Source organism: Rattus norvegicus, chromosome 1 (genome assembly GCF_036323735.1).
Source record: "Rattus norvegicus strain BN/NHsdMcwi chromosome 1, GRCr8, whole genome shotgun sequence".
Taxonomy (NCBI): Eukaryota; Metazoa; Chordata; class Mammalia; order Rodentia; family Muridae; genus Rattus; species Rattus norvegicus.
In genome coordinates this window covers 22,410,370-22,431,482 of record NC_086019.1, presented here as the reverse complement: position 1 = coordinate 22,431,482, position 21,113 = coordinate 22,410,370, and the positions used below count along the sequence as shown (strand labels likewise).

The window sequence follows — 21,113 nt, the reverse complement described above, 5'->3', positions numbered from 1 at the left end:
CCCCACAGGCCTTCCCCCCACCACGCCACAGCACATATGCCTGCAGTCTCAGTCATCTCCTTGCTCACTGTTGACTTGTTTCTGTTTAAAAGACTGCAGTAAGTTACCTCCATACTTTTAAATTCATTGTTGTAACCGTGTGTTCCGCCTTCGCAGTTGGAACTCCCTTTGTTCCTGCAAAAAGGCAACATTGTTATACACTGGTCTGCAAGGGGCTGACATGAGATGTTATTCTAAGGCAAGCTTTCGTCTTACATAGCTTCTGTTCTCAAAGTAACTTTTCTGGCAACTAAATACATATCTTTACATGCTCAGATTCATGACCATTGATAAGCAGGAGAGGACAGAGAGAACCAGACCTCTAGCTCGTACAAAGAGAATTCAAAGATAGTTGCCTCTAGGACATTGGCAAAGGAAGAACAGTAATGTGAAGGAATTCAAATGCTTCACCTTCAGGATGGCTCTGCACGTGACACCCAACCCAACTGAACTCAGGTCAGTCACCAGCTCCTGAAAACTGTCCTCGACCTCCATGCGCATACCATGGCACATACGTCCACACACACATATACACATGGTCACCCACACACAAACAAAACATGAAGTATAATACACACTTTGTAAGATGTCACCGTCAAACTCACTTTTGGCCATCAAGATCAAGATGATTGAGAATTCAGTAACTGAGCAATAAGGCTTTGAAACCTGGGGAACTATTAACTCCTGGTCTAGAGTGGAGATGGCTAGGGGAATAATAAGAAACCACGGTTAAGGATTACTTGGAAGTAATGTGATAAGAAGGCCATATAATCTATAAATTAAATGCTTATTTTTCAACCATCTGGGACTTCCTCCTAAGGAAGCCTGACGAAGCAACTACTCCATTAGTTACATGACTCTTCAAATTCAATTAGTTTGCCTTTTGTCACGTTTTTCACATGCTGACATTTGAAGTTAATGCTACGAATTTTACGTACAATTAGACAAAAGTAGTGATGCGTGAACCTAGGTTTCCTTAAGACTTCATTTAAACTAGTTCAAATCTTGCCCCTGAAGAGAAGAAAGTTTTAATTTCCAAAAGATGCCTCCTTTGGAAGGTTTCTCTGGTCTGCTCCCTCTCCCTGTGCCCACAGGAGCAAACTCAGGAACAAGAAAAGAGGGGAGGGGGTAAGTTAAGAGGGATGGAGGGGGGAGGAGAGGGAGATGCTAAGTTAACGTGGACTTTCCACTGACTCTGAATACAGAGCAGTGATTTAATGCCTTAAAGACTGACACTGTCTGCTCCACCAGAGGACCTGGGTTCAAACCTGCTGCTAGGTTTTGAAGGGATGCAAAGTCAATCATTTACAACTATGCTTCTGTACCTGTTGCCTAGAAGTATTCTGGTGGCTGGACCCACTTATGTCATTCTGTACTGATGGTGTGGTGGTTTGTATGTGCTTAGCCCAGAGAGTGACAGGATTAGAAGATGTGAACTTGTTGGAGTAGGTGTATCACTGTGGGAGTGGGTTTAAGACCCTTACCCTAGCTTCCTGGAAGTCAGTCTTCCATCAGCAGCCTTCTGATGAAGATGCAGAACTCTCAGCTCTGCCTGCACCATGCCTGCCTTGGATGCTGCCATGCTCCTGCCTTGATAATTATGGACTGAACTTCTGAATCTGTAAGCCAGTCCTAAATATATGTTGTCCTTATAAGACTTGCATTGGTCATGGTGTCTGTTCACAGCCGTAAAACCCTAACTAAAACACTTGGCCTCCTAACTTCTTTGATGTCATATCCTAAACAGTATATATTTGAAGACTGTGCCTACATTTAGATGCATTAAATTACTAACATCTTATGTTTAATAGTAGTTTAATTTGCTTCACATAGTACCAGGAAATCGTTTTACAGAACATAGTTCTCTAAAGCTGAAGACAGAAAAGGCTAAAGACCCGTTCCCAAAAGGAGACTAGTGCCATCTGGTGACAAGATGGGGAACTGCATACTGTCTGGTCAAGCTGCATTTACAGGTTATTTTTAGACTAAATTCAGCTAAGCCCCACAACTTCTCTTCCTGCACACACACATTGAGCTCAACGTCCCTTCCTTCTGAACGTGTGTTTTAATCACTGTATTCTCCCTCCCCCCAGCATTACCTAACTGATACCGATTGGGCCCAAAAATACAGAATGACAGCGATTTTGGCATATTCACACATGCATATAGGGGAAAAAATACTAAAAGTATACTTTAAAAATCAGAATCAGGACGGGTGCGGTGGCATACACTTTTAATTCCAGAACTCAAGTGACTGAGGAAGGCTGTCTCTGAATTTGAGGCCAGCCAGGACTACATAGTGAGACTCTATTTCAAAACAAAACAAGGAACAAAAGGCTGGTGAGGTGGCTCAGAGGTTAAGTGCAGTGGATGCCCTTCCAGAGATCCTGAGTTCAATTCCCAGCACCACATGATGGCTCACAGCCAACCATCCATAAAGGGATCTGATGCCCTCTTCTGGCATGTAGATGTATGTGCAGATAGGGCAGTCACATTTAAAATCAAAATCAAAGCTTTAAAAAAACAAAACAAAACACAAGAAAGTGACTCACTTAGTGACAAGAACGTGACCCATCTCTGTTCTCTGTCTTGTTTGCCCAGTCTTTCCCACCAGGCTGTTTTCTCTGCAGGAGGAACTGTGACTGTGTTAGCAAACACCTGGCCACACAGGCGAGCGAGCATCGGATAGTTTTGTGAGTCGTGGATTACTTAGGGTAGAGGATTTTTGGCTGGTTTTCTCTTCTCTGAGGGTATTCCTACTTTTCAAATGCTAGATGATCAGTAAGAGATAAGGCCACCACCCGCAGCCATCAGAAGATTATTTTATGAGAGCCGGAAAAGAGCCTGCTAGACATTCCACCTGTCATTCAACCTGGAGGATGACAAAGCCTCTACTCTTAACTGTTGTTTCGTGGTAGCAATGTGCTATTGCGCGTGCCTCTGGAGTAATGATAAGAATTTCCAACCTTCTTCCATCTTTTGATCTGTTATGAAAATTAGGACGCTAACAGCAACCGCCTAACAAGAATATTGGCAACAAGGAGGTGCTGAGTTAGCATGAAGAGGCCGAGGAAATGTACAGGGCAGAGAAGTTCACCGCTAACAGCAGGGGTGGGGCGGGGCTTAAGGAGCTCACAGCCAGAGGTGTCTGCTGAGAGGATACGAATAGGCACGAACCTGTAAGCCAGCCATTGCCGATCCACCATTAGATGAACTTTGTCAATCCTGACGTTCTTGGCATAGTGCAGTCGTTTCGGCAAATCCGGAGTCAAGTAGGGTTTGAAGTGTTGATCGGATTTTCGACACTGAATAAAAAAAAACATGCAAGGATTTCTCCCATTACACAACAAATATGCAGGCTACCTTTTAAAATTTCAACTTAAGACAAGTACTTAAGCAAGTTTTAGAAATGGATGAGGGCAGGAGCGGTGATGGCTCAGCAGTGAGAAGAACTTGCTGAATCTGCCAAGGACCTGGGTTCAGTTCCCAGCTCCCACGTGGTGGCTCAACCCCCGACCCCCCGAACTCCAGTTCCAGGGGACCCCATGCCCTCTTGTGGCTTCCTCGGGATCCTGCAAGCACATGGGCATATCGACTCACTCAGGAAAACATACAAATAAATTAAAAATAAATAAATGAAATTTCAAAATAAGTAGCTTTAAGATTAGCTAATTAACTAGCAATTTTACCCTATTATCTACATGGCCAAATATAATAATCATAGTTATCATTACTGCAATCATTATGATGAAACTTAAACTTTGATTGATGTCTTTCTTATGTTTGTATTCTTGGGTATTTATCTGAAACCTCCACAAATTTCTCCTCCCTTTTTTTAATGAAAAACAAAGTATATGCAGATTTTTAGTGAGATTTACATATGTCAGAGGACATGGACACATATACAAATTAATTTAACTATACCAAAAATTCAATCAGAAATGCCATCTAACCTTAAGCAGATTGAGTATTTGCTTAAGTAATTTATATTTATATATTAATTTATATTTATTATATATAATATTATATATTTATTATATATTAATATATTAACTTATATCTGTATATAAATTATATAAATATATTATATATTTAATATATATTCTCCTAGTTGTAAAAAAAATTCACAAATTCACCAAAACAGCAAAATTTTATTTAAAAATGTTCAATAATTACTATTTTAAAACTTTAAAAATGAAAACCACACTAGCATCTATTCGCAAAATAAAAATGAAGAAATGAGAAACAATTACCAAGGAATTTTCGTAAACTCAGGAGAAACAAAACGGGGAAAAATAAACATATAAGCAAAAATATGAGGAAATGAAAACTCCTCTCGTTCTTGTTCTCACGTATTTCAAGCTCTAATACCCCATCTTTATGAGCAAGCTTGTGTCACCATTACCTCATTGCCAATGTGCAGAGAAAAATGAGGAACTTCGAGACATGACATAGAAACAAACTTTAAAAGAAATATTGTAATCAGAGAGTAAGGAGAAATAACCAATGAAAGAGGAAAGGAAGTATTTATTGCATATTTCTGTTACTTTTTGTTCACACGTTTTCTCCGTGTGCAGTTGGGGCAGATCTAGAGAACGCTGGGATTAGAACCCGCTTCAGAGGAATAAATCACGGGCCTATCCCATCGTGTTTGAGAATTTGGCGCAAAACCATCAGATTTAAGGTTAAAATGTGTCTCTCATCATCGTCAGCGTTCTGTGGAGGTTCCAGTTCGGTTCTGGCTGAGACTGTGCTACCGCATTTTCCCAGGTATTAGGGACCACTTGGAGAACTGCAGCCTTTTGCTCCCAGGCTGGGCAGCTCCTCCCGCAGCTTGCAACCCAGCCTGCAGGGCGGTGCTGTGGACAGGGATCGCCAAGCCTGCAATCCTCAACCCTCTGCGCCACTCAGACGTGAAAGACGCGCTCATCTTGGCCAAACGAACCTCAGCTGCGTACAGCTCATTAAGTGATGGAACGCAGGACAATAAGTGGATTTTGAGAGTCCAGGTGAAACTTTTTAGTGTGGCTTCCCAGGCCAGCACAGCATGTGTGCAGTTCACCGTTTCACCAGTAGGGGCGGGGTTGTTTCTGTATGAAGGGTTTCTGTGTTAGTGCCTCATTGAATTTACAGTAGTTTCCAGGTGACTAACCACTGTGCATTCCGTGTTTCTTTATCCTCAAAAGTTTGCTGTATCTTCCAGATTTTTTTCTTTTCTCTTTTTCGGAGCTGGGGACCGAACCTAGGGCCTTGCGCTTGCTAGGCAAGCGCTCTACCACTGAGCTAAATCCCCAACCCCTCCAGGTTTTTTTCTAACTGCTTGCCACCCATCCTTACAACAATTAAGTGTCATTCCTAGCAATAAGAAACTCATAAATTCCAAGCAATAGGAATATATCTGCCACTGGACTTTAAATATATTACTACATTAATAGATCTTAAACATAAAAATATGTCACAAAATGTTCTAAAATGGACTTACGCTGAGGTCTCTGACAATCTCTTCGGAATTAACTGTTTCAAGACAAAAAGACAAATCACATCACATATGAATCACTGCCAAAAAATGTGCATATCTACAGCACACTTCACCCACACGTTTATTATAACTGTCAACTTGAAGAATTGGATACAAATTATTTAAATCGAAGAGTTACTTTAGAATTAAAGCCTGGAGTACAATATAGTTTTGGTCCATCAGTGTCAGAAAGCAGGACGGACCATGTATCCCAAAACTCAGAATTTCTCATGTGCTGTGTGGTTTCTCCAAAAAGCCAAAAAGGAGGCTGTAGTCTTAACACACTCTCAGAACGTGGTAGCCATGACTACTTTCTCAATGTCTCCTCCCTCCTCCTCCATACTTACAGGTAAAGAAGTCCTGAGGTATATTACGAGTCCTGATTCGAGGGGCAGGTCCTTGGTACATGTAGAAGTTTATTTCAGGAAAATAATCTGTCATGTATTCCACTCTGTCACAAGAGGTCTGGTCCATTCCTGAATTTAAAATAAAAAACTAGTTGGACGTGTATAAAGGGTAACAATTGTCTATGTTTGGTATTGTCAAATAGGAGATGTTACAAACCTCAGACACAGGCAAACTGAAAATCTGTACAGTTTAGTATACTATTATTATTATTCTTTAAATGGCAGAACTTGAAAATGGAGGTAGTGAATGAGAAGAGCCATGATCATGGAGTGAGACTCGGGAGGGAACATAAATGGATTGATTACTCGTTTAACACCGATGAATCACAGGGTCCGAAAGTTATTTTCTTTTGAAGGCATGTTTGAAGTTTCATAGGAGTACCGTGTTCTCTAGAACTGGCTGTTAATTCTTTTAAAAGTTTACTTTTAGCACCTCCCTTTAATAAAATGTGCACTGACAAGTCTTCCCATGGTTCCAGACAGCAGGCAAAGATATAGGGACTCGTTTTAGAGACTTTTAAGTGCACGGGGCAGTGAGTGGGGGGCTCCATGGGGCAAGGAGCAGGCTTATGCTTGTGAAGGCACAGCCTGCAGGAAGGGCTGTGTGCCTTACTTACTATTTAATACAAGAATTCACCTCAAGCTGAGAACAAGAGGTATGGGGCTTCTGTAGACAAGAGCAATGCTAAGCACACACCTGTCCACAGAATTTAAAGAGCTTGGTAAGGCTTGGCCATGCAGGGCTAAAGCACACGGCTAACAGGCAGCCTGATGCACTTTGTAGACTGAGTAACAAGTGGACCACATTTGTTAGCTACTGTTAACTCTATTTCACAGAAAATAAAGCATATGGACAGTTATTCAGGACCATTAAGTAATTGAGGTGGAAACTTTAGACCTTGCCCTACCCCCATGATCTACCACGAAATCCATTCTTTTCCTCTTCAGTAGCATCTAGATCTAGAAATTCAGACATAAAAATAGCACTATTGTTTTTGTATTATCTTTGGATATAATATAAGCAATGATTAAAATATAGTTTTTAAAAAAAACCACCATACCATGATCAGCCAGAACGATTATGTTGACACAGTTGTGTAAATTCCTCTGTTTCAAACCCTCCATCAGCATCCCAAAGGCATCATCAACTAACTGTAAGGCTTTAATGACCTTAAAAAGAAAGAAATGAGAGTTAAAATTGCCATTTTAAGTCATTTCAGCTCACCGAACAATTACCCAATCAAGCAAAAAAAAAAAAAAAAATTCAAACGTATTTTCTTCTCTAAAATTGTTGGGACAGAACCTATGTCATGAGAACTACCACAGACAAATCCTCAGTGTCTATAAATAACAACAAAAAAGTTGAGTTGAACTATGTTTCCTATAAAGGAAGTCTGACCAGAGGGTTATAAGATATAAAAGACATTGAATATCAACAAACAGCATTGGACTGTAGATATTTTTCTAAGAATGCCTGATGGTAGACGCGTGAGCCTCGGACTTCTGAAAGCCAAAGAATTGGACACGTTCTGAAAGTTCACGTGATAGTATCCAGACAATGAAAGAGAAGCCTATCCCATATCCAAGTAATTCTACTCCTATGCAAATATTACCTGCAAAGAAACTCATGTTACTGGCTTGCAATTTTAATGCTAAGGAAAATAAATTATGCAAAAATTTTAAGATACATGTTAGTTTTTAGAGCATGTATATGTGTGTATGTGTTTGTTTATGTGTATGTATGTGTGTATGAGTGTGTGTGTGTGTTTGCATGTGTGTTTTTGTGTATGTGTATATGAGTGTGTGTGTATATGTGTGTGTTTTTATATGTGTATATGAGTGTGTGTGTTTGTGTATGTGTGTATGTGTGTATATGTGTGTATGAGTGTGTGTGTTTGTGTATGTGTTTGTGTATGTGTGGGTATGTGTATATGTGTGTATGTGTGTATATGTGTATGAGTGTGTGTGTTTGTGTATGTGTGGGTATGTGTGTATGTGTGTATAGGTGTATATGAGTGTGTGTGTGTTTGTGTATGTATGAGTGTGTGTGTGTTTTTGTATGTGTGTGTGTATGTGTGTATGTGTATATGAGTGTGTGTGCGTGTATGTGTGTGTATGTGTGTACTGTTGTTGGACCTCAAGCTCATAGCCACAAGTATGCTAGGCATCCTGACCTACTCTCCCTGTCCATAAAACATTTTTACAGAGAACAAACGCATAGGAAAATGTTCAAATACCATGTTAATGCTAACAAAGAAAATCAAATTGGAAATTCAACCATTCATATTACACAACAACCCTGGTTTTGTATATAAGTATCTCACCCTTTCTGAGTAAACACAAATGGACAGGAAACTAACAGAAATACATCAAGTTATGTAAACAATGCTTGTCTCTGAATAGCGAACTGGGGTTCATTTTCATTTAACTGTGTATATAGTCTCTGTGTTTCATGATTTTTCTTTACCTTTATTATACATTGAAATAACTTAAAGTTTGATGAAATTTCAAAGTTGTAATTTTTGAGTGTGTTTTTAGTGACACGGTGAATATCTCGGTGATGGCTTAAGAGGAAATATGTTGTGTCTCTCTTATTTATTACCTTTGTTTCCTTCGTTAGAGGCAGAATTTTACGAATCAGATAGAGCTAAAGACAGCGGTGCATCATCCCATGAAATCTTCACAGAACACACTCTTGGGTGTGGCTTGTGCTGTTGGATGTCCCCTTGTAAAGGCTTAGCATGCTCATGGGCCCCACAGTTACTGAGAGACATGGAACGGAGCCCAACCCATGACTTTTCTTATACTAATCGATCACCAATTCTAAGGTGCTCACCTGACTCTTAGTCTCGGAGCGTTTACATCTAGTCTGTCCATCACTGTCCCAGATCCCAGTGTCCCATGTCCCCATTGCCATCCTACCCTAACCTCCCAAGCACACCAATCACCAGTTCTCCTCTTCTCTTCCCCCAGCACCTGATACCCTGATGCCACTGGACCTCCCACAGTCTAGAAGTCACTCATGCGTGCATCCTTCCTACCCCACAGTCCACAGAAGCTCATACAGGGTCAGAACCATATGCCCTAACAACACTCACACTGCTAACCAACCTTGACGTCTTTTAGGAATTTATACTTCACAGAAGGAGAAAGTAAGCAGTGCTGGGAAGGATACTATAAAAAAGGATAAAGGACAGGATGTTTGTGGCTGTGGTTTGGATGTTAGAGGGCTCGGCTTTTCTTTGCACAGCACACAGAAGGCACTGGGTCTTTAGCACCAGCGGTGGAAAAGAAAATGAAAATTCTGCTTTGCATGGAATCATGGTGCTTCCCCTTCTCAGTGGACACTCTGGGAACAGTGTGTGAGGTCCTGCTATCAGGGTTAACTGGTAAGACCGAAGTGGGCGATTGTGCTTCAGATCAACAGTTTCTTCCTATAAAACTGAACTGAATGCTACAGAGCATCCAGTTGCCTTTCCCAAAGGCCCACCATCCTCTCAGATGAAGCCTACCTCCATGTTTCTCTACAGTGGTGCTCTCCTGGACACTGAGCATTATATTATGAGCATTGAAGCCAGTCTGAGTCTAATGCTCTCTTCAGAGTGGCTTGTCCCCCTCCTAACTGTTTATTCTACTGAAGCTGTATGTAATGATTCCTCGCTGGATAATGGGGAACATGTGACACTTGCCGACATATGACGAGGGCAAGTCTGTGAATGTTTCATCTTCCATGGGCAATCAGGACAAATCAAGAGGCTAAGGGGAGAGGATTGAGAGTCCGGTGACAGCCTCACTGTGTGTATGACTCTGTGGGAAGAGGGTGGAAGGAGGGAAGGAGAGGGGGGGGAGATAGAGGGAAGAAGAGGAGAAGGGAAAAGAAGAGGGAGAGAAGGAGGAGGGAGGAAGAACAGGAGGGCAGGTGCGTGAGGAATGGGGAGGAGACAGAAAGGAAGGGAAGAAGGAGGAGGGGGAAGGAAAAGAGGAACAGGGATGGGAGAGAAGAGTGGAGGAGGGGAAGAAAGGGGAAGAGGGGATAAGAAAGGGAAAGGAAGTTTTTGGACTCCTATGGCTTCCTCACTGGTCAAATCCCAGTGCCCTTTAAATCATAATTTCACACAGCTCTCTCAAGTCTAACCTTCCATTACGTATCAGTTAAATCTTATTCTTAAAGGCTTTATTAATTTTTTTTAAAAAATCAGCCAAAAAAAGTTACATGGTGTTAGCTCCTCGCTTTCTTTATTCTTTCAAGATAGTTTTTTATGTACTAAGGAATCATCTTTCCCATCCCTAGAGCTACCTGGCATATTAGACCCACCAGAAACTCTTCTGTGTAACCAAGAAAGATGGGATTTGGTGACTGAAAAATCTAGACAAATTAATAAACTTTCACCTCATTGCATGGACCAAAGCACACTAAAATAGCCTTTGTGCTTTTAACTTACAGATTTGGGGAACTTTGAATTAAAGTGTAATAGCAAGTAACAATAATGATAACAATAAAACTGCAAAGCCTTCCAATTATCGCTGTCCATTTTTCCTGTTTGCCGTGAGTCCTACGCAGGCTTTGTCTAAATCTCTCTCCCGCCATCCCTCTTCACTCCCTCATGAGTGTCCACGTCTGTGCACAGCTACATGCTTCCGATCCCCAGCTCCTCCCTTTCCGTACACATTCCATTGCCATCTGGAAACACCTCCAATTGGATGGCACACTTACAGCCCTGTATTGGGCTTACTAAAGTCAACAGGCCACCATCAGTCGCCCATTTGCATATAGCAGAGAGCAGGGATGCACCATCGCTCTTCTGTCTCCAACCGTCTCACATGCATCACCCCAGTCTATTCTCTGACTGAATCTCAAACATACCGTCCTCCACCCTTGATGCTGGCCTCCTCCCAGGTCCAAGCCTACCCTCTCTAGTAGACTATTGCAGAGATCAATGTTTCTCCCTCCTTCTCGTGCCCAATAAAAATGATCTCTAAGCACACACAGGACTGGCCATTCCACTTGCCTAGTAACAATGCCCCAGTGCTTCCTGGTGACCATTTTTATGGCCTGCAGGGATCTGCATGGCTAGGCACTAGGCTTGCTTTGTAGCCTCCCCCTCCCCCCACCCCACCCCCGCTCCCAGTGCCCTAGTCAGGGATTCAAAACACTGTATACACAGCACTTCAAAGAGTATACTCAATGCAGAGTAAGTACCTCACAGGAATGGTTACCTACTATTCTCATTCTTTATTAGCATGCTGCTGTCCCCTTGTGGAAAGGGTGTGGCCTTTCTGTGGTGACCTGTAGCATATGCTCAGTCTACCGAGCCATTCGCAAATTCTGCTTCCTTCTCATTCCCTAGGGGAGAATTTCTAATAATGTTGATTTTAATGCCATCTTGGCATAAATTAGAATTGTCTGCAAAGGAAGCCTCACTTGAGGGATTGTCCTGATGGGTATGGAAGGCCCACCTTGACTGGTGGCTGCCCAGACAAAAAGAGGGGGGACATTTCAGGAAGAGGATTAGCTGATTTACCTTGATGTTGTTTCTGACTTTCTGGACTCTGGGTGCCTGCCTGCGACTACTGAAGCGTCCCATCCTATAGACCGAGTAGTATGGAGACAAACAGCTCCCCAGCAAGAGACCCCCATCATGGGACTATGCCAATGACTGAGGCAGCCAGTTTCAAGAATGGAGAAATCACTGTGTTTGCAGTATCTCAGGTGTGATGTGGCTGTCATTGCTATTTTAAAGCCTGCTTAATAGATTCTTCTTGTATATGTATAATCTCCATCCCCATCATTCTGTTCCTCCAGAGAACCCTGACTACAACGCTCTCCCAGCAAACCACAGTCCCACTGACATCTACTAGATCAAGACCTCATACACACTTCTGAGTGCTTGGGTTCTGCAACATTTTTCATAATTACTCTTTTTTTTTTAAAAAAAATGTAAAGATTTATTTATTTTATATGTGAGCATACTGTTGCTGTGAACCCATTCAGAAGAAACCATTACAGATGGCTGTGAGTCACCATGTGGTTGCTGGGATTTGAACTCAGGACCTCTGGGAGAGCAGTCAGTGCTCTTAACCACTGAGCCATCTCTCCGGCCCTCATAATTACTCTTAAAACTTAAAACTGGATACTTTTAAAACTAGATCACAGAAAAGAAAGAAAAAGGTTAACAGGACCTAGCGCAAGTCAGATACAGAGGCAGATAAACGCAGAGACATGTTCCTCCTAAGATGACTAATCTTATCGAACACGCACAGTGACAACATAGACAATGTTAAACCAGAGAATAAACCCAGAGGGGGGTTTGTAATCAATGAGTTCTTCACCCTCAGAGCCACCAGAATAAGTGTAACATTTCACATTGAGGTCAGAATGGTACCAGGAGGCTGAAGAGACCCACACGTGGTGCGAACTGACCAGAGCCTTGCTTGCATTAGGAGCAATTTTGGCTTAAAAAGAAGAAAATGGGCTTCCCTTGTAAATAGCAACAGAAGAAGCCACAAACAAGCATGCTCACATTCCAGTGGAAGGCAATTGTTAATGAGATTCCTCGGGGCATCTCAGTCCTGGGAGCTTTTCCATGATGGCTAATGTGGGGTTTAACACTATGAGCGGCAGTGTGGGTGACAGTGTGTGCAGTAGTGCCCAGGACACACCACAGAGACTGGCAGGTGGCTTCACTTAAAATTAATTCTGCAGTAGGGGAATTAACAGTGCCTCATCAAAGTCTTCATTGGGTTGCCAGTCAAAGGAACTAAGAGACGGTTAATTAGGCAGTTTATCCTTCCTAGAACGTATAGCAATTTTATATTGCTATATTTATATTTATGCTATTAAGCTGAAATATTGATTTTAGAGACTTTTAATTACTTGATGTCATGCATTCCTTAAATGTGTGTGTTCAGTAGAGACTTTTAAGATCCTGTCTTATTTTGTAGGATAGGCCTGGATGATTGTCCATCTGTTGAGAAACAAACAAACCAACCAAAACAACAGAAAACACTTACTCCAGCACTGACTGGTCCACTCTTGTGCCCCGCAGAATCGGGCTCTTCCACATATATGGTGTAAAAACTGGGTCTATGGGTAAAATTGAAACAAAGGAAGAGATTAATAATTTGGGATAAACCTACAGGTGGAGTTGTGCTTTTGTGGGCCATGAGCATGCAGTCTGTCCCCTACCCCACCCCCAACCCCTTATCCAGGCAAGAGGCTAGAACACACACTGGGCTTGAGTAGAGATGAGTCTCCTAACAGGAGGTAAATAATACCTTCCCAGAGAAAAGCACTATTGTGGCTCAGTTGTGAAATGCCTTGCTTTTGTAGCTAAGACCTCTTAATGGGCCAACCTTTTCTACTTCCTGGTGTCTGGCCTTTGGCTGACTCTGTTCTATGCTTGGTTCCTCTATCATGATGTGGTGGCTGATGGGAAGTTACCTGGTGCTCTCTCAGTGCTCTGACTTGTCTGTGACTCAACCCCTGAAGCTCCTGGAATCTATCCTCAGAAACAAGAACCAGGCCTTCTGTCATTCCTGCCTCCGTTCAATATGTTTGTGATATCTGCCCGCCTTTCCTACGGGGGACTGACTATCTCAGTTGTTGAGGTTAACAAGTCCCACCCCACAGAGCACCTGTTCTCAGGAATACGTCTTGGGAAGTATCCATTATAAAGCAGTGGCAATAGCTGGTTTAGTGACAGATGCCTGTGTAACTCCAAACCCAACTGTCACCTCAAGGAGGATAGAGTTTACTGTGCAGCCAAGTTTGACTGACCGTGGCTTCAGACTTAGTTTACGCCAAATTCTACATTCCAGCACAAAAGCAGATTCGTGGAGCTCTTATGGTAACAGAGCAGTGGAAGTCATAAACCGACACTTTTAAATACATCGGCTTGAACGTCAGAGAGATGGATTACAGCAAAAATGAGGACAACTGTGCAATCAGCCCTAGAATCTACTGGGTAGCATTCTTAGCTCTTCCGTGGTTGGATACTAGAGTTCTGTTAAGTTAATATATTACAATGTTTTTTACATGTTAGTCACTGGATGTTAGGTCTGACTTAGACCTGAACTGTGAGTGGCTATTTAGAGGGTTACACATGGCTTAAAATAAATTGTAATTTGGCTCTAGACATATCCAAATCTCCACAAAGACGCTTTTAGTTAGAAATGTCTGTCATATCTGCAGTTTCAGCACTCAGTAGACAGACAGAGGCAAGAATATTGTAAGAAATTCAAGGCAGACACACACACACACACACACACACACACACACACACACACACACACACACACTTCCAGGCTAGCAGGGCTCTCAAACTACCAACAGTGGTTAGGAGCAGGAGGTAGGAGGAGTAAGAGGGAAAAAAGACAGACAGACAGAGATGGATGGAAGGATGGAAGGAAGGCAGGCAGACAGAGGACAAAGAGGGAATTCCAAGGGTTTTTGTTTGTTCTCCACCAGTGAGAGTTCAGAAGGTCCCAGACTCACCCATATATAAGTCACAGTGAAGCACTCTTAGACAGAGCTGTCTGTCACTCACCGTTCAGCTTTGGGCAGGTCCAGCCATTGCAACAGTGTAGCAATCCTACTTTCATATGGGACGGAACTGAAATAAAAAGTTTTGAAAATTTAATCAGATAATTCCAACATACTCTACCTCAGGGAGAAGAGTTAATGCTTCATGCATCCATTCCTTAGTACAGGATCAAAATACTAAAAGGGGCGTGGCACACTCAAAGGGCCCCACTGTCAGACTTTCCACAAACACATCTAATCAAAAAAGGTTACTTTCTTTCCTTTTTACTCCTTTCTCCTTTAACTTTGTACAGCTAAAGTGAAAACCGCTGATTATCGACCTTATCATTTAGCTGTTGACTTTTACTCATTATGCATTCAGATGTATTGGTTATCTATTGGCAAACAGTATACTTTCATTTGAAATAGAGTTTGACCAGTGAGTGAGAGGCCTTGAAGACTTTTACTCCGGCTGACTCATGAGATGGTTGGCCTCCTATGTTAACTTGCCCCTGGGATCACTTGAGCAAGGTCTCAATTAAGGAGTTGTCTGTATCAGGTTGGTCTCTAAGTTTAATCTATAGGGGATCGTCTAGATTATTAACTGATGTAAGGGGGCCCAGTACACTGTGGGCGGTGCTATCCCTAGGCACGTGGGCAAAGCAGCATCAGCACCCCTCCATGGTTCTGCTCAGTACAGAGCACGCATGCCGGAAGCCACTGAAACGCTTGATGCTAAGGAGTGCTGTAAATGGACCTCTTGATTGATGGTTGACAATCCATCACAGGAGAGAAGAAACTGAAGGTTGTGGAGAGAGGAGCCTCAGTAATACAGGTAAGGAAATAAAAGTGCAGACGGGAGCGGTAACAAAAGTTTCTCAGGCCAGGACACGCCTTTAATCCCAGCACTCTGTGGAAGCAGAGGCAGCCAAATCTCTGAGAGTGCCCGACCAGCCTGGTCTACAGATCAAGTCCCAGAACAGCCAAAGCTACACGAGGAAACCCTGTGTCAACAACAAAGCAAACAAACAAACAAAGCAAAACAAAAAGCCCTCAGACTGCAACTTCTGTGGAAGTCAAAAGAAGGGACTGACAAGCTGGGACAGAAGAGGACAGCACTAGGCCCCAGGCCACACCCCCTGAACTCTAAGAATGGAGAAGTCAAGCTCAGCACCAGCAGGCAGGTGACTGAGTGAGTGCACAGACACCCACTCACTCATTCACCTCGATCTCCTCACTCTGGATATGATGTGGTCAGCTGTCTCATGCTTCTGCCTCTGTGGCATCTCTCAGTGAAAGATTTCAACACAGAAGCGCAACCGTAAATAAACACCTTTCTCCCGTAAGTTGCGTTATGTTAGGGTATTTAACCACAGCAACAATAACAACAACAACAACAACAACAAAACAAAAAAACAACAACAACAAAACACGAAACTACAACAACAGATAAGGTGCCTGCTGCTGAGCTTAATACCCAGAACCCCTGTGAAGAGAACCGACTCTCGAAATGTGTCCTCAGACTTGTATATATGCTGCATGGTGCACTTGAAAGCAGTATACACACACACACACACACACACACACACACACACACACTCATACACACACACTCATACATATACACATACACACATACACACATACACACATACACACATATACACTCATACACACACACTCATACACACATATATACACATACACATACACACATATATACACATACACATACACACATATACACTCATACACACACACTCATACACACATATATACACATACACAAACACACACATACACACATGCACACACATACATACAAACACACCACATATGCACACGCACACACATATACGCACACACACAAACACAGGCACACATATACCCACACAAACACACACATACACACATGCACACACATACATACAAACACACCACATATGCACACGCATACACATATACGCACACACACAAACACAGGCACACATATACCCACACAAACACACATGCATATACACATATGCACATACACATACAAACACATATGCACACACACATAAACACATATACATACAAAGGCACATATGCACACACATGCACACATACACATACAAACACACACATATGCTCATATACATACAAACACAGACACACACACATGCATACACACACACACACACACACATCAATCTTGAAGGCAAACCAATAAACGAGGAGAGCAGTGCTACAGATTCCTGTCTAAATGGATCCTTAGGGGAAGGGACTCCCTACTTGCTGTAATTCCTGTAGATGTTAGGGAAGGAGCCATTGACAGCCACATCTGATCCTGGCCAGTAGTAGGAAGCAGCTTTTAAGCCTTGATACATTGCTGTTAACCAAATCTGTAAAGAGTGAAAGGCAACAGGATAATTATTTAAGAACAAACACTATAACTTCCTACTAACAACTATTTTGACAGAGAATTTGTTTTTGTTTTTACAGTCAATTTAAGTTTATGAACAGTCAATCTCCCTCAACAATAAAACATGTAGTAAGGTAATGACAGTTCACTATTTCTCCCACACTTTAAAGAAACTGTAGAACAGCTTGGAGGGAAAATAGATATCTTTTTTGAGAGAGACTGAGTCTTGATCCATAGACGATACAATAAACAAATTTCAACACAGAACCACCTGAGCAAACAGCCATAAATGGTTTTTAAAATTCAAATAGTTATAATAAATTGTAGTAGAACTTTCACGTCTTCAACCATTAGAAACTACACGGATGGCGAGAAACTCGGGTAAACTGAGAAGCCCTAGCCATTGTCAAGAGGAAACAGAGGCTTGGAGGCCAAGGTGAGACGGCTACATACCGGCTGCCCACTCCACCAGGCAGGGTTACTTTTCTCCACTGAAGAAAGTGAAAAATTCTTGTTGAGGTACACATCATACATGTTATTGTCAATGATGCCGTGCGACTCTGGATACAAACCCTATAATTTTTATTACAAAAATAAGATTATGGAAACACGCTTTAGTAAAATATAGGCAGGCTGCAATAGCAACAGATCTCTATTCATCCCTAGGAAGAATGTGGTGTAATTTTCAATGTAATAGATCTGAAACTATCAGGGAGATACATAGATTCTTATCCTACATGTAAGTGTCTTGGCTTCAGCAGCAGATGGTTTGTACTAACTTCACTGTGATGCTCCATTGTTAAATGTCCCCCAGAGGCTCAGTTGTTTTGACACTTGGTTCCTGGCTGATAGCACTATTCTGGGAGAGTATAGAACCTTTATTCAGGTCAGTGGCTCCCAACCATTCTAATGCTGCGACCCTTTAATACAGTTACTTGTGTTGCAGTGACCCCCCAACCATAAAATTACTTCATTGCTGCTTCATAACTGTAACTTTGCTATTGTTACAAATCAAGATGAATGTATCTGATATGCAGGACATTTGATATGTAATCCCAAAGGAGTCATAAGTCACAGCATGAGAACCACTGCTTTAGAAGGCAAAGCCTTGACAGAAGTGGGAAGTAGGTCAGTGGGACAGGCCTGAAGGTGTATTTGTTTCTATATTTTCCTTCTGTGCATGTACATGTGTGTGTTATGGGTTATGTACCTGCTGCAGCAAGCACACGGAGGTCATCAGAGAACAATTTAAGAGCCATTGTGCTGTGGCCTCACAAGGGTAAGTTAGCCTAATTCAAAGCATGTGTAGTTAATGGATAGACAATACCAAGCCAAGCCTTTCTAGCCCGAATTCAGTCGTGCACATATGAAGTGTGTAGCACAACTTGCCCAGTTCTTGCTCAACATGTCTGTGCCCCGTGGCCTGTCAGTCTTCCACTGGGCCAAGCACTTACCGTGACAATGGTATAATGATTTGGAAAGGTTTTGGTGGGATACATTGCTCTCATATATTTGGAATGGAGTCCACATGTTTCTGTAAGAAAACAGAGTAAGACATGTGTTACTTGTGTTTCTTGTGGATACCTAAACAACATGTTTCCCAGAAAACTAAAAAAGCAATTAAAGATGGAAAGAGGGTGGAATTCTGACCCTGAAACTTTATCCATTACTAAGAAAAAATAGTCCATCTCTAGGGGTCAGGCGGGCTTTCTTTCTGGGATGAGCCAGGAGGCAGTGATGATAAACTTTGTAAGGCCATGTGGTTTCTGCTGGAACAATTGAACTCTATTCTTTGTTTCTCATTCTTTGCACGAATGTTCCACAGGTATTCCATACACAAGGAATGTCACTGAAGTACAATGAATGTTACCGGTAGACATCAAAATTTGAATTTTATATAATCTTATACGCCAAAAGATTTTCTTCTTCTCTTTTTTTTTTAAAGATTTATTTATTTATTATATATAAGTACACTGTAGCTGTCTTCAGACACACCAGAAGAGGGCATCAGATCTCTTTACAGATGGTTGTGAGCCACCATGTGGTTGCTGGGAATTGAACTCATGACCTCTGGAAGAGCAGTCGGGTGCTCTTAACCACTGAGCCACCTCTCCAGCCCTCTTCTTCTCTTTTAAATTGTTTGAAATCCATTTTAAAAAATCCAATTCTTAGCATATATGGAATTCAGTGCATTGAAGACAGAGATAGCCGAGGAGCTTGAGCTTGCTGACCTTTAAGGTAAAAGTACCTTAACGTACACACTACTGGTACCGTTTTCTTTGGCTTCCTCTCTTTATGTGTCTGATAATTACGGCAACGATTTCTATGCCGAATCTGGCTCTCGGCTGACAGTTCGTACATTTAAAATATTCAACATAACAAAAATCATCAAACCCTCCTGCGCAGTCGAAAAGGCTGAGTGCCACCTGGTACCGTTCTCACGGTAAAGTGCCCGCTGCTGCTTGTTTGTTTTGGGTCGGTTTCCATCTGATCTATGAAGCTTCCTGTTAGATGTTTTCCACAAAGTATGGCATTAATTGCCCTTCCATTGTTCTTCTGTTTTCAGTGTGAGTCAAACAATGCCACGGTTAGAGCACACTGCCATTTCCTGTGCGGCAGTGAAGACGAGGAGTGTTTCCATGCCCAGGTCTCAGGGCCTCTCATTCTCAAAGCCCGCTCTCCCATTATGGCTTGTATTAAAGTTAAAACCCATCGTGAAATTGGTCGACAGCCAAAAATGTCACACACTCTGCAGCTGAAAACAACGTTCTCCCAAATGGACATGCGTTTGGTCTACTTCCCAGCTTTTGTTTTGGTGTTTTTAATAGGATTCGGATTTTCCCCCATCAGAATCTCCTGAACTCCATATTGAGTCCACCGTGTATGGCCCATGACGCAAAGAGGAGAGGCGGAGGTGCCTACTGCTTCGGACTTTATAAATTCAAATTACCATGAAGTTCTATGATCAAATAAAAATGAGAGCTAATCTACTTTCATCATTAAAAGAACAAAGTGGATGAGAAGAATTTATACAATGAACAGGAATAGAGTCAGTTTCTGTTTTTATTTCCTTAGAACATGGGTGAGAGGACTCAAGTCTGTAAATGCCTGAAGATACTGGGTATTAATGAAGTGTAACTGAGCAGGACCCATCCTAGTTTTAATGTCCTAACCAGGACCCACTTGCGATTGTCGTCAGACTCTGGCTATTGCTTTGTGTCCTGTGTTATAACCATGACACCAGAGGACAGCCTGCAGAAAGCCTGGCCTCCCAGCAGTGTGCTTCTTCTGAATCTAAATGAAAACTTTAATCTAGATCCAATAGGAAGCCTTGAGATGGACATGATGGCTTGCTTCCACAGGGAAAGGAAGGCTATTAGAGCAAGGTTTTGTTTTGACTACATACTTTCTAACATTGCCTAAAAATATTAATTTCATATACATAATTTATTATAGAAAACATTCTCATAGAAACAAAAATCTAGGGCAAAACGGCTCAGTTAGCTTCGTGAGCTTGAGAAACCAAGTTTGGGTCTCCAGCCCCTACATAAAAAGTGGGACACGATTATGTGTATCTTTAACCCCAAGCCTGGGGAGGCCAAGATGGGCAGATCCTTGGTGGTCACCTGACAGCTAGCCTTGGTGAACTGATGTGCTCCAGGATCAGCTAGAGACCCTCTCTCAGAAAATAAGATGAAATTTAATTGAGGAGAGTACCTGGTGTCAGCTTCTGGCTTCTACATATATGAGCACAAATATGTATCTGCATGTACAAACACTCCAGCACATACACCGTGCACAAGAAAGGAAAGAAAATGCTAAACAAACATGATCCAAAAATGCAAACAGAATAAGCATGCACAAGCAGGCTTACGGCCTCTAAGACCGAAAGGACAGAGAACTAGCTAAGGAACAGACAAAGGCAAGGAGTGTGCGGGTAGGAGCTTCAAAGCAATCCTAGTAAAACATGAACAAGACCTTGCCACAAAGTGACACATACCAACAGCTCGGCAATATCCACAAGCTTGAGACCTGTCTTTCATTGTTCACATACCTTGCTTGTACCTAATTTATGTTTTATATCCAGAATTCAGTGGAACCTGTAAGCTCTGTGGGGTGTTGATCCTCCCAGTAGTTGCAAGTCGTGTGCCTAAGCTCACAGCACACAGAGAAGAAACGATCAAAGAGGGGATGATGCTTAGAAGCTGAAGGAGTAGGAAGCCA

The 21,113-nt window shown here is 42.1% G+C and overlaps 1 protein-coding gene across 2 annotated transcripts in view; it reads right to left on the bottom strand.

Annotated features, from left to right (window-relative positions):
* Enpp3 (ectonucleotide pyrophosphatase/phosphodiesterase 3) overlaps positions 1 to 21,113 on the bottom strand; it is a 71,608-nt gene that overhangs the window by 22,842 nt on the left and 27,653 nt on the right. For both annotated transcript variants that reach the window (XR_010056900.1, NM_019370.2), the window contains exons 7-16: positions 18,344 to 18,423; positions 17,343 to 17,462; positions 16,760 to 16,869; positions 14,511 to 14,576; positions 12,976 to 13,048; positions 7,026 to 7,134; positions 5,905 to 6,033; positions 5,522 to 5,553; positions 3,217 to 3,344; positions 108 to 174 (exon numbers count right to left, since the gene is read on the bottom strand). Coding sequence is in view for 1 of the 2 variants with exons in the window: in NM_019370.2 (NP_062243.2) it covers positions 108 to 174; positions 3,217 to 3,344; positions 5,522 to 5,553; positions 5,905 to 6,033; positions 7,026 to 7,134; positions 12,976 to 13,048; positions 14,511 to 14,576; positions 16,760 to 16,869; positions 17,343 to 17,462; positions 18,344 to 18,423 (914 nt within the window). In the remaining variant the exon portion in view is untranslated. The remainder of the gene's footprint in view (positions 1 to 107; positions 175 to 3,216; positions 3,345 to 5,521; positions 5,554 to 5,904; positions 6,034 to 7,025; positions 7,135 to 12,975; positions 13,049 to 14,510; positions 14,577 to 16,759; positions 16,870 to 17,342; positions 17,463 to 18,343; positions 18,424 to 21,113) is intronic.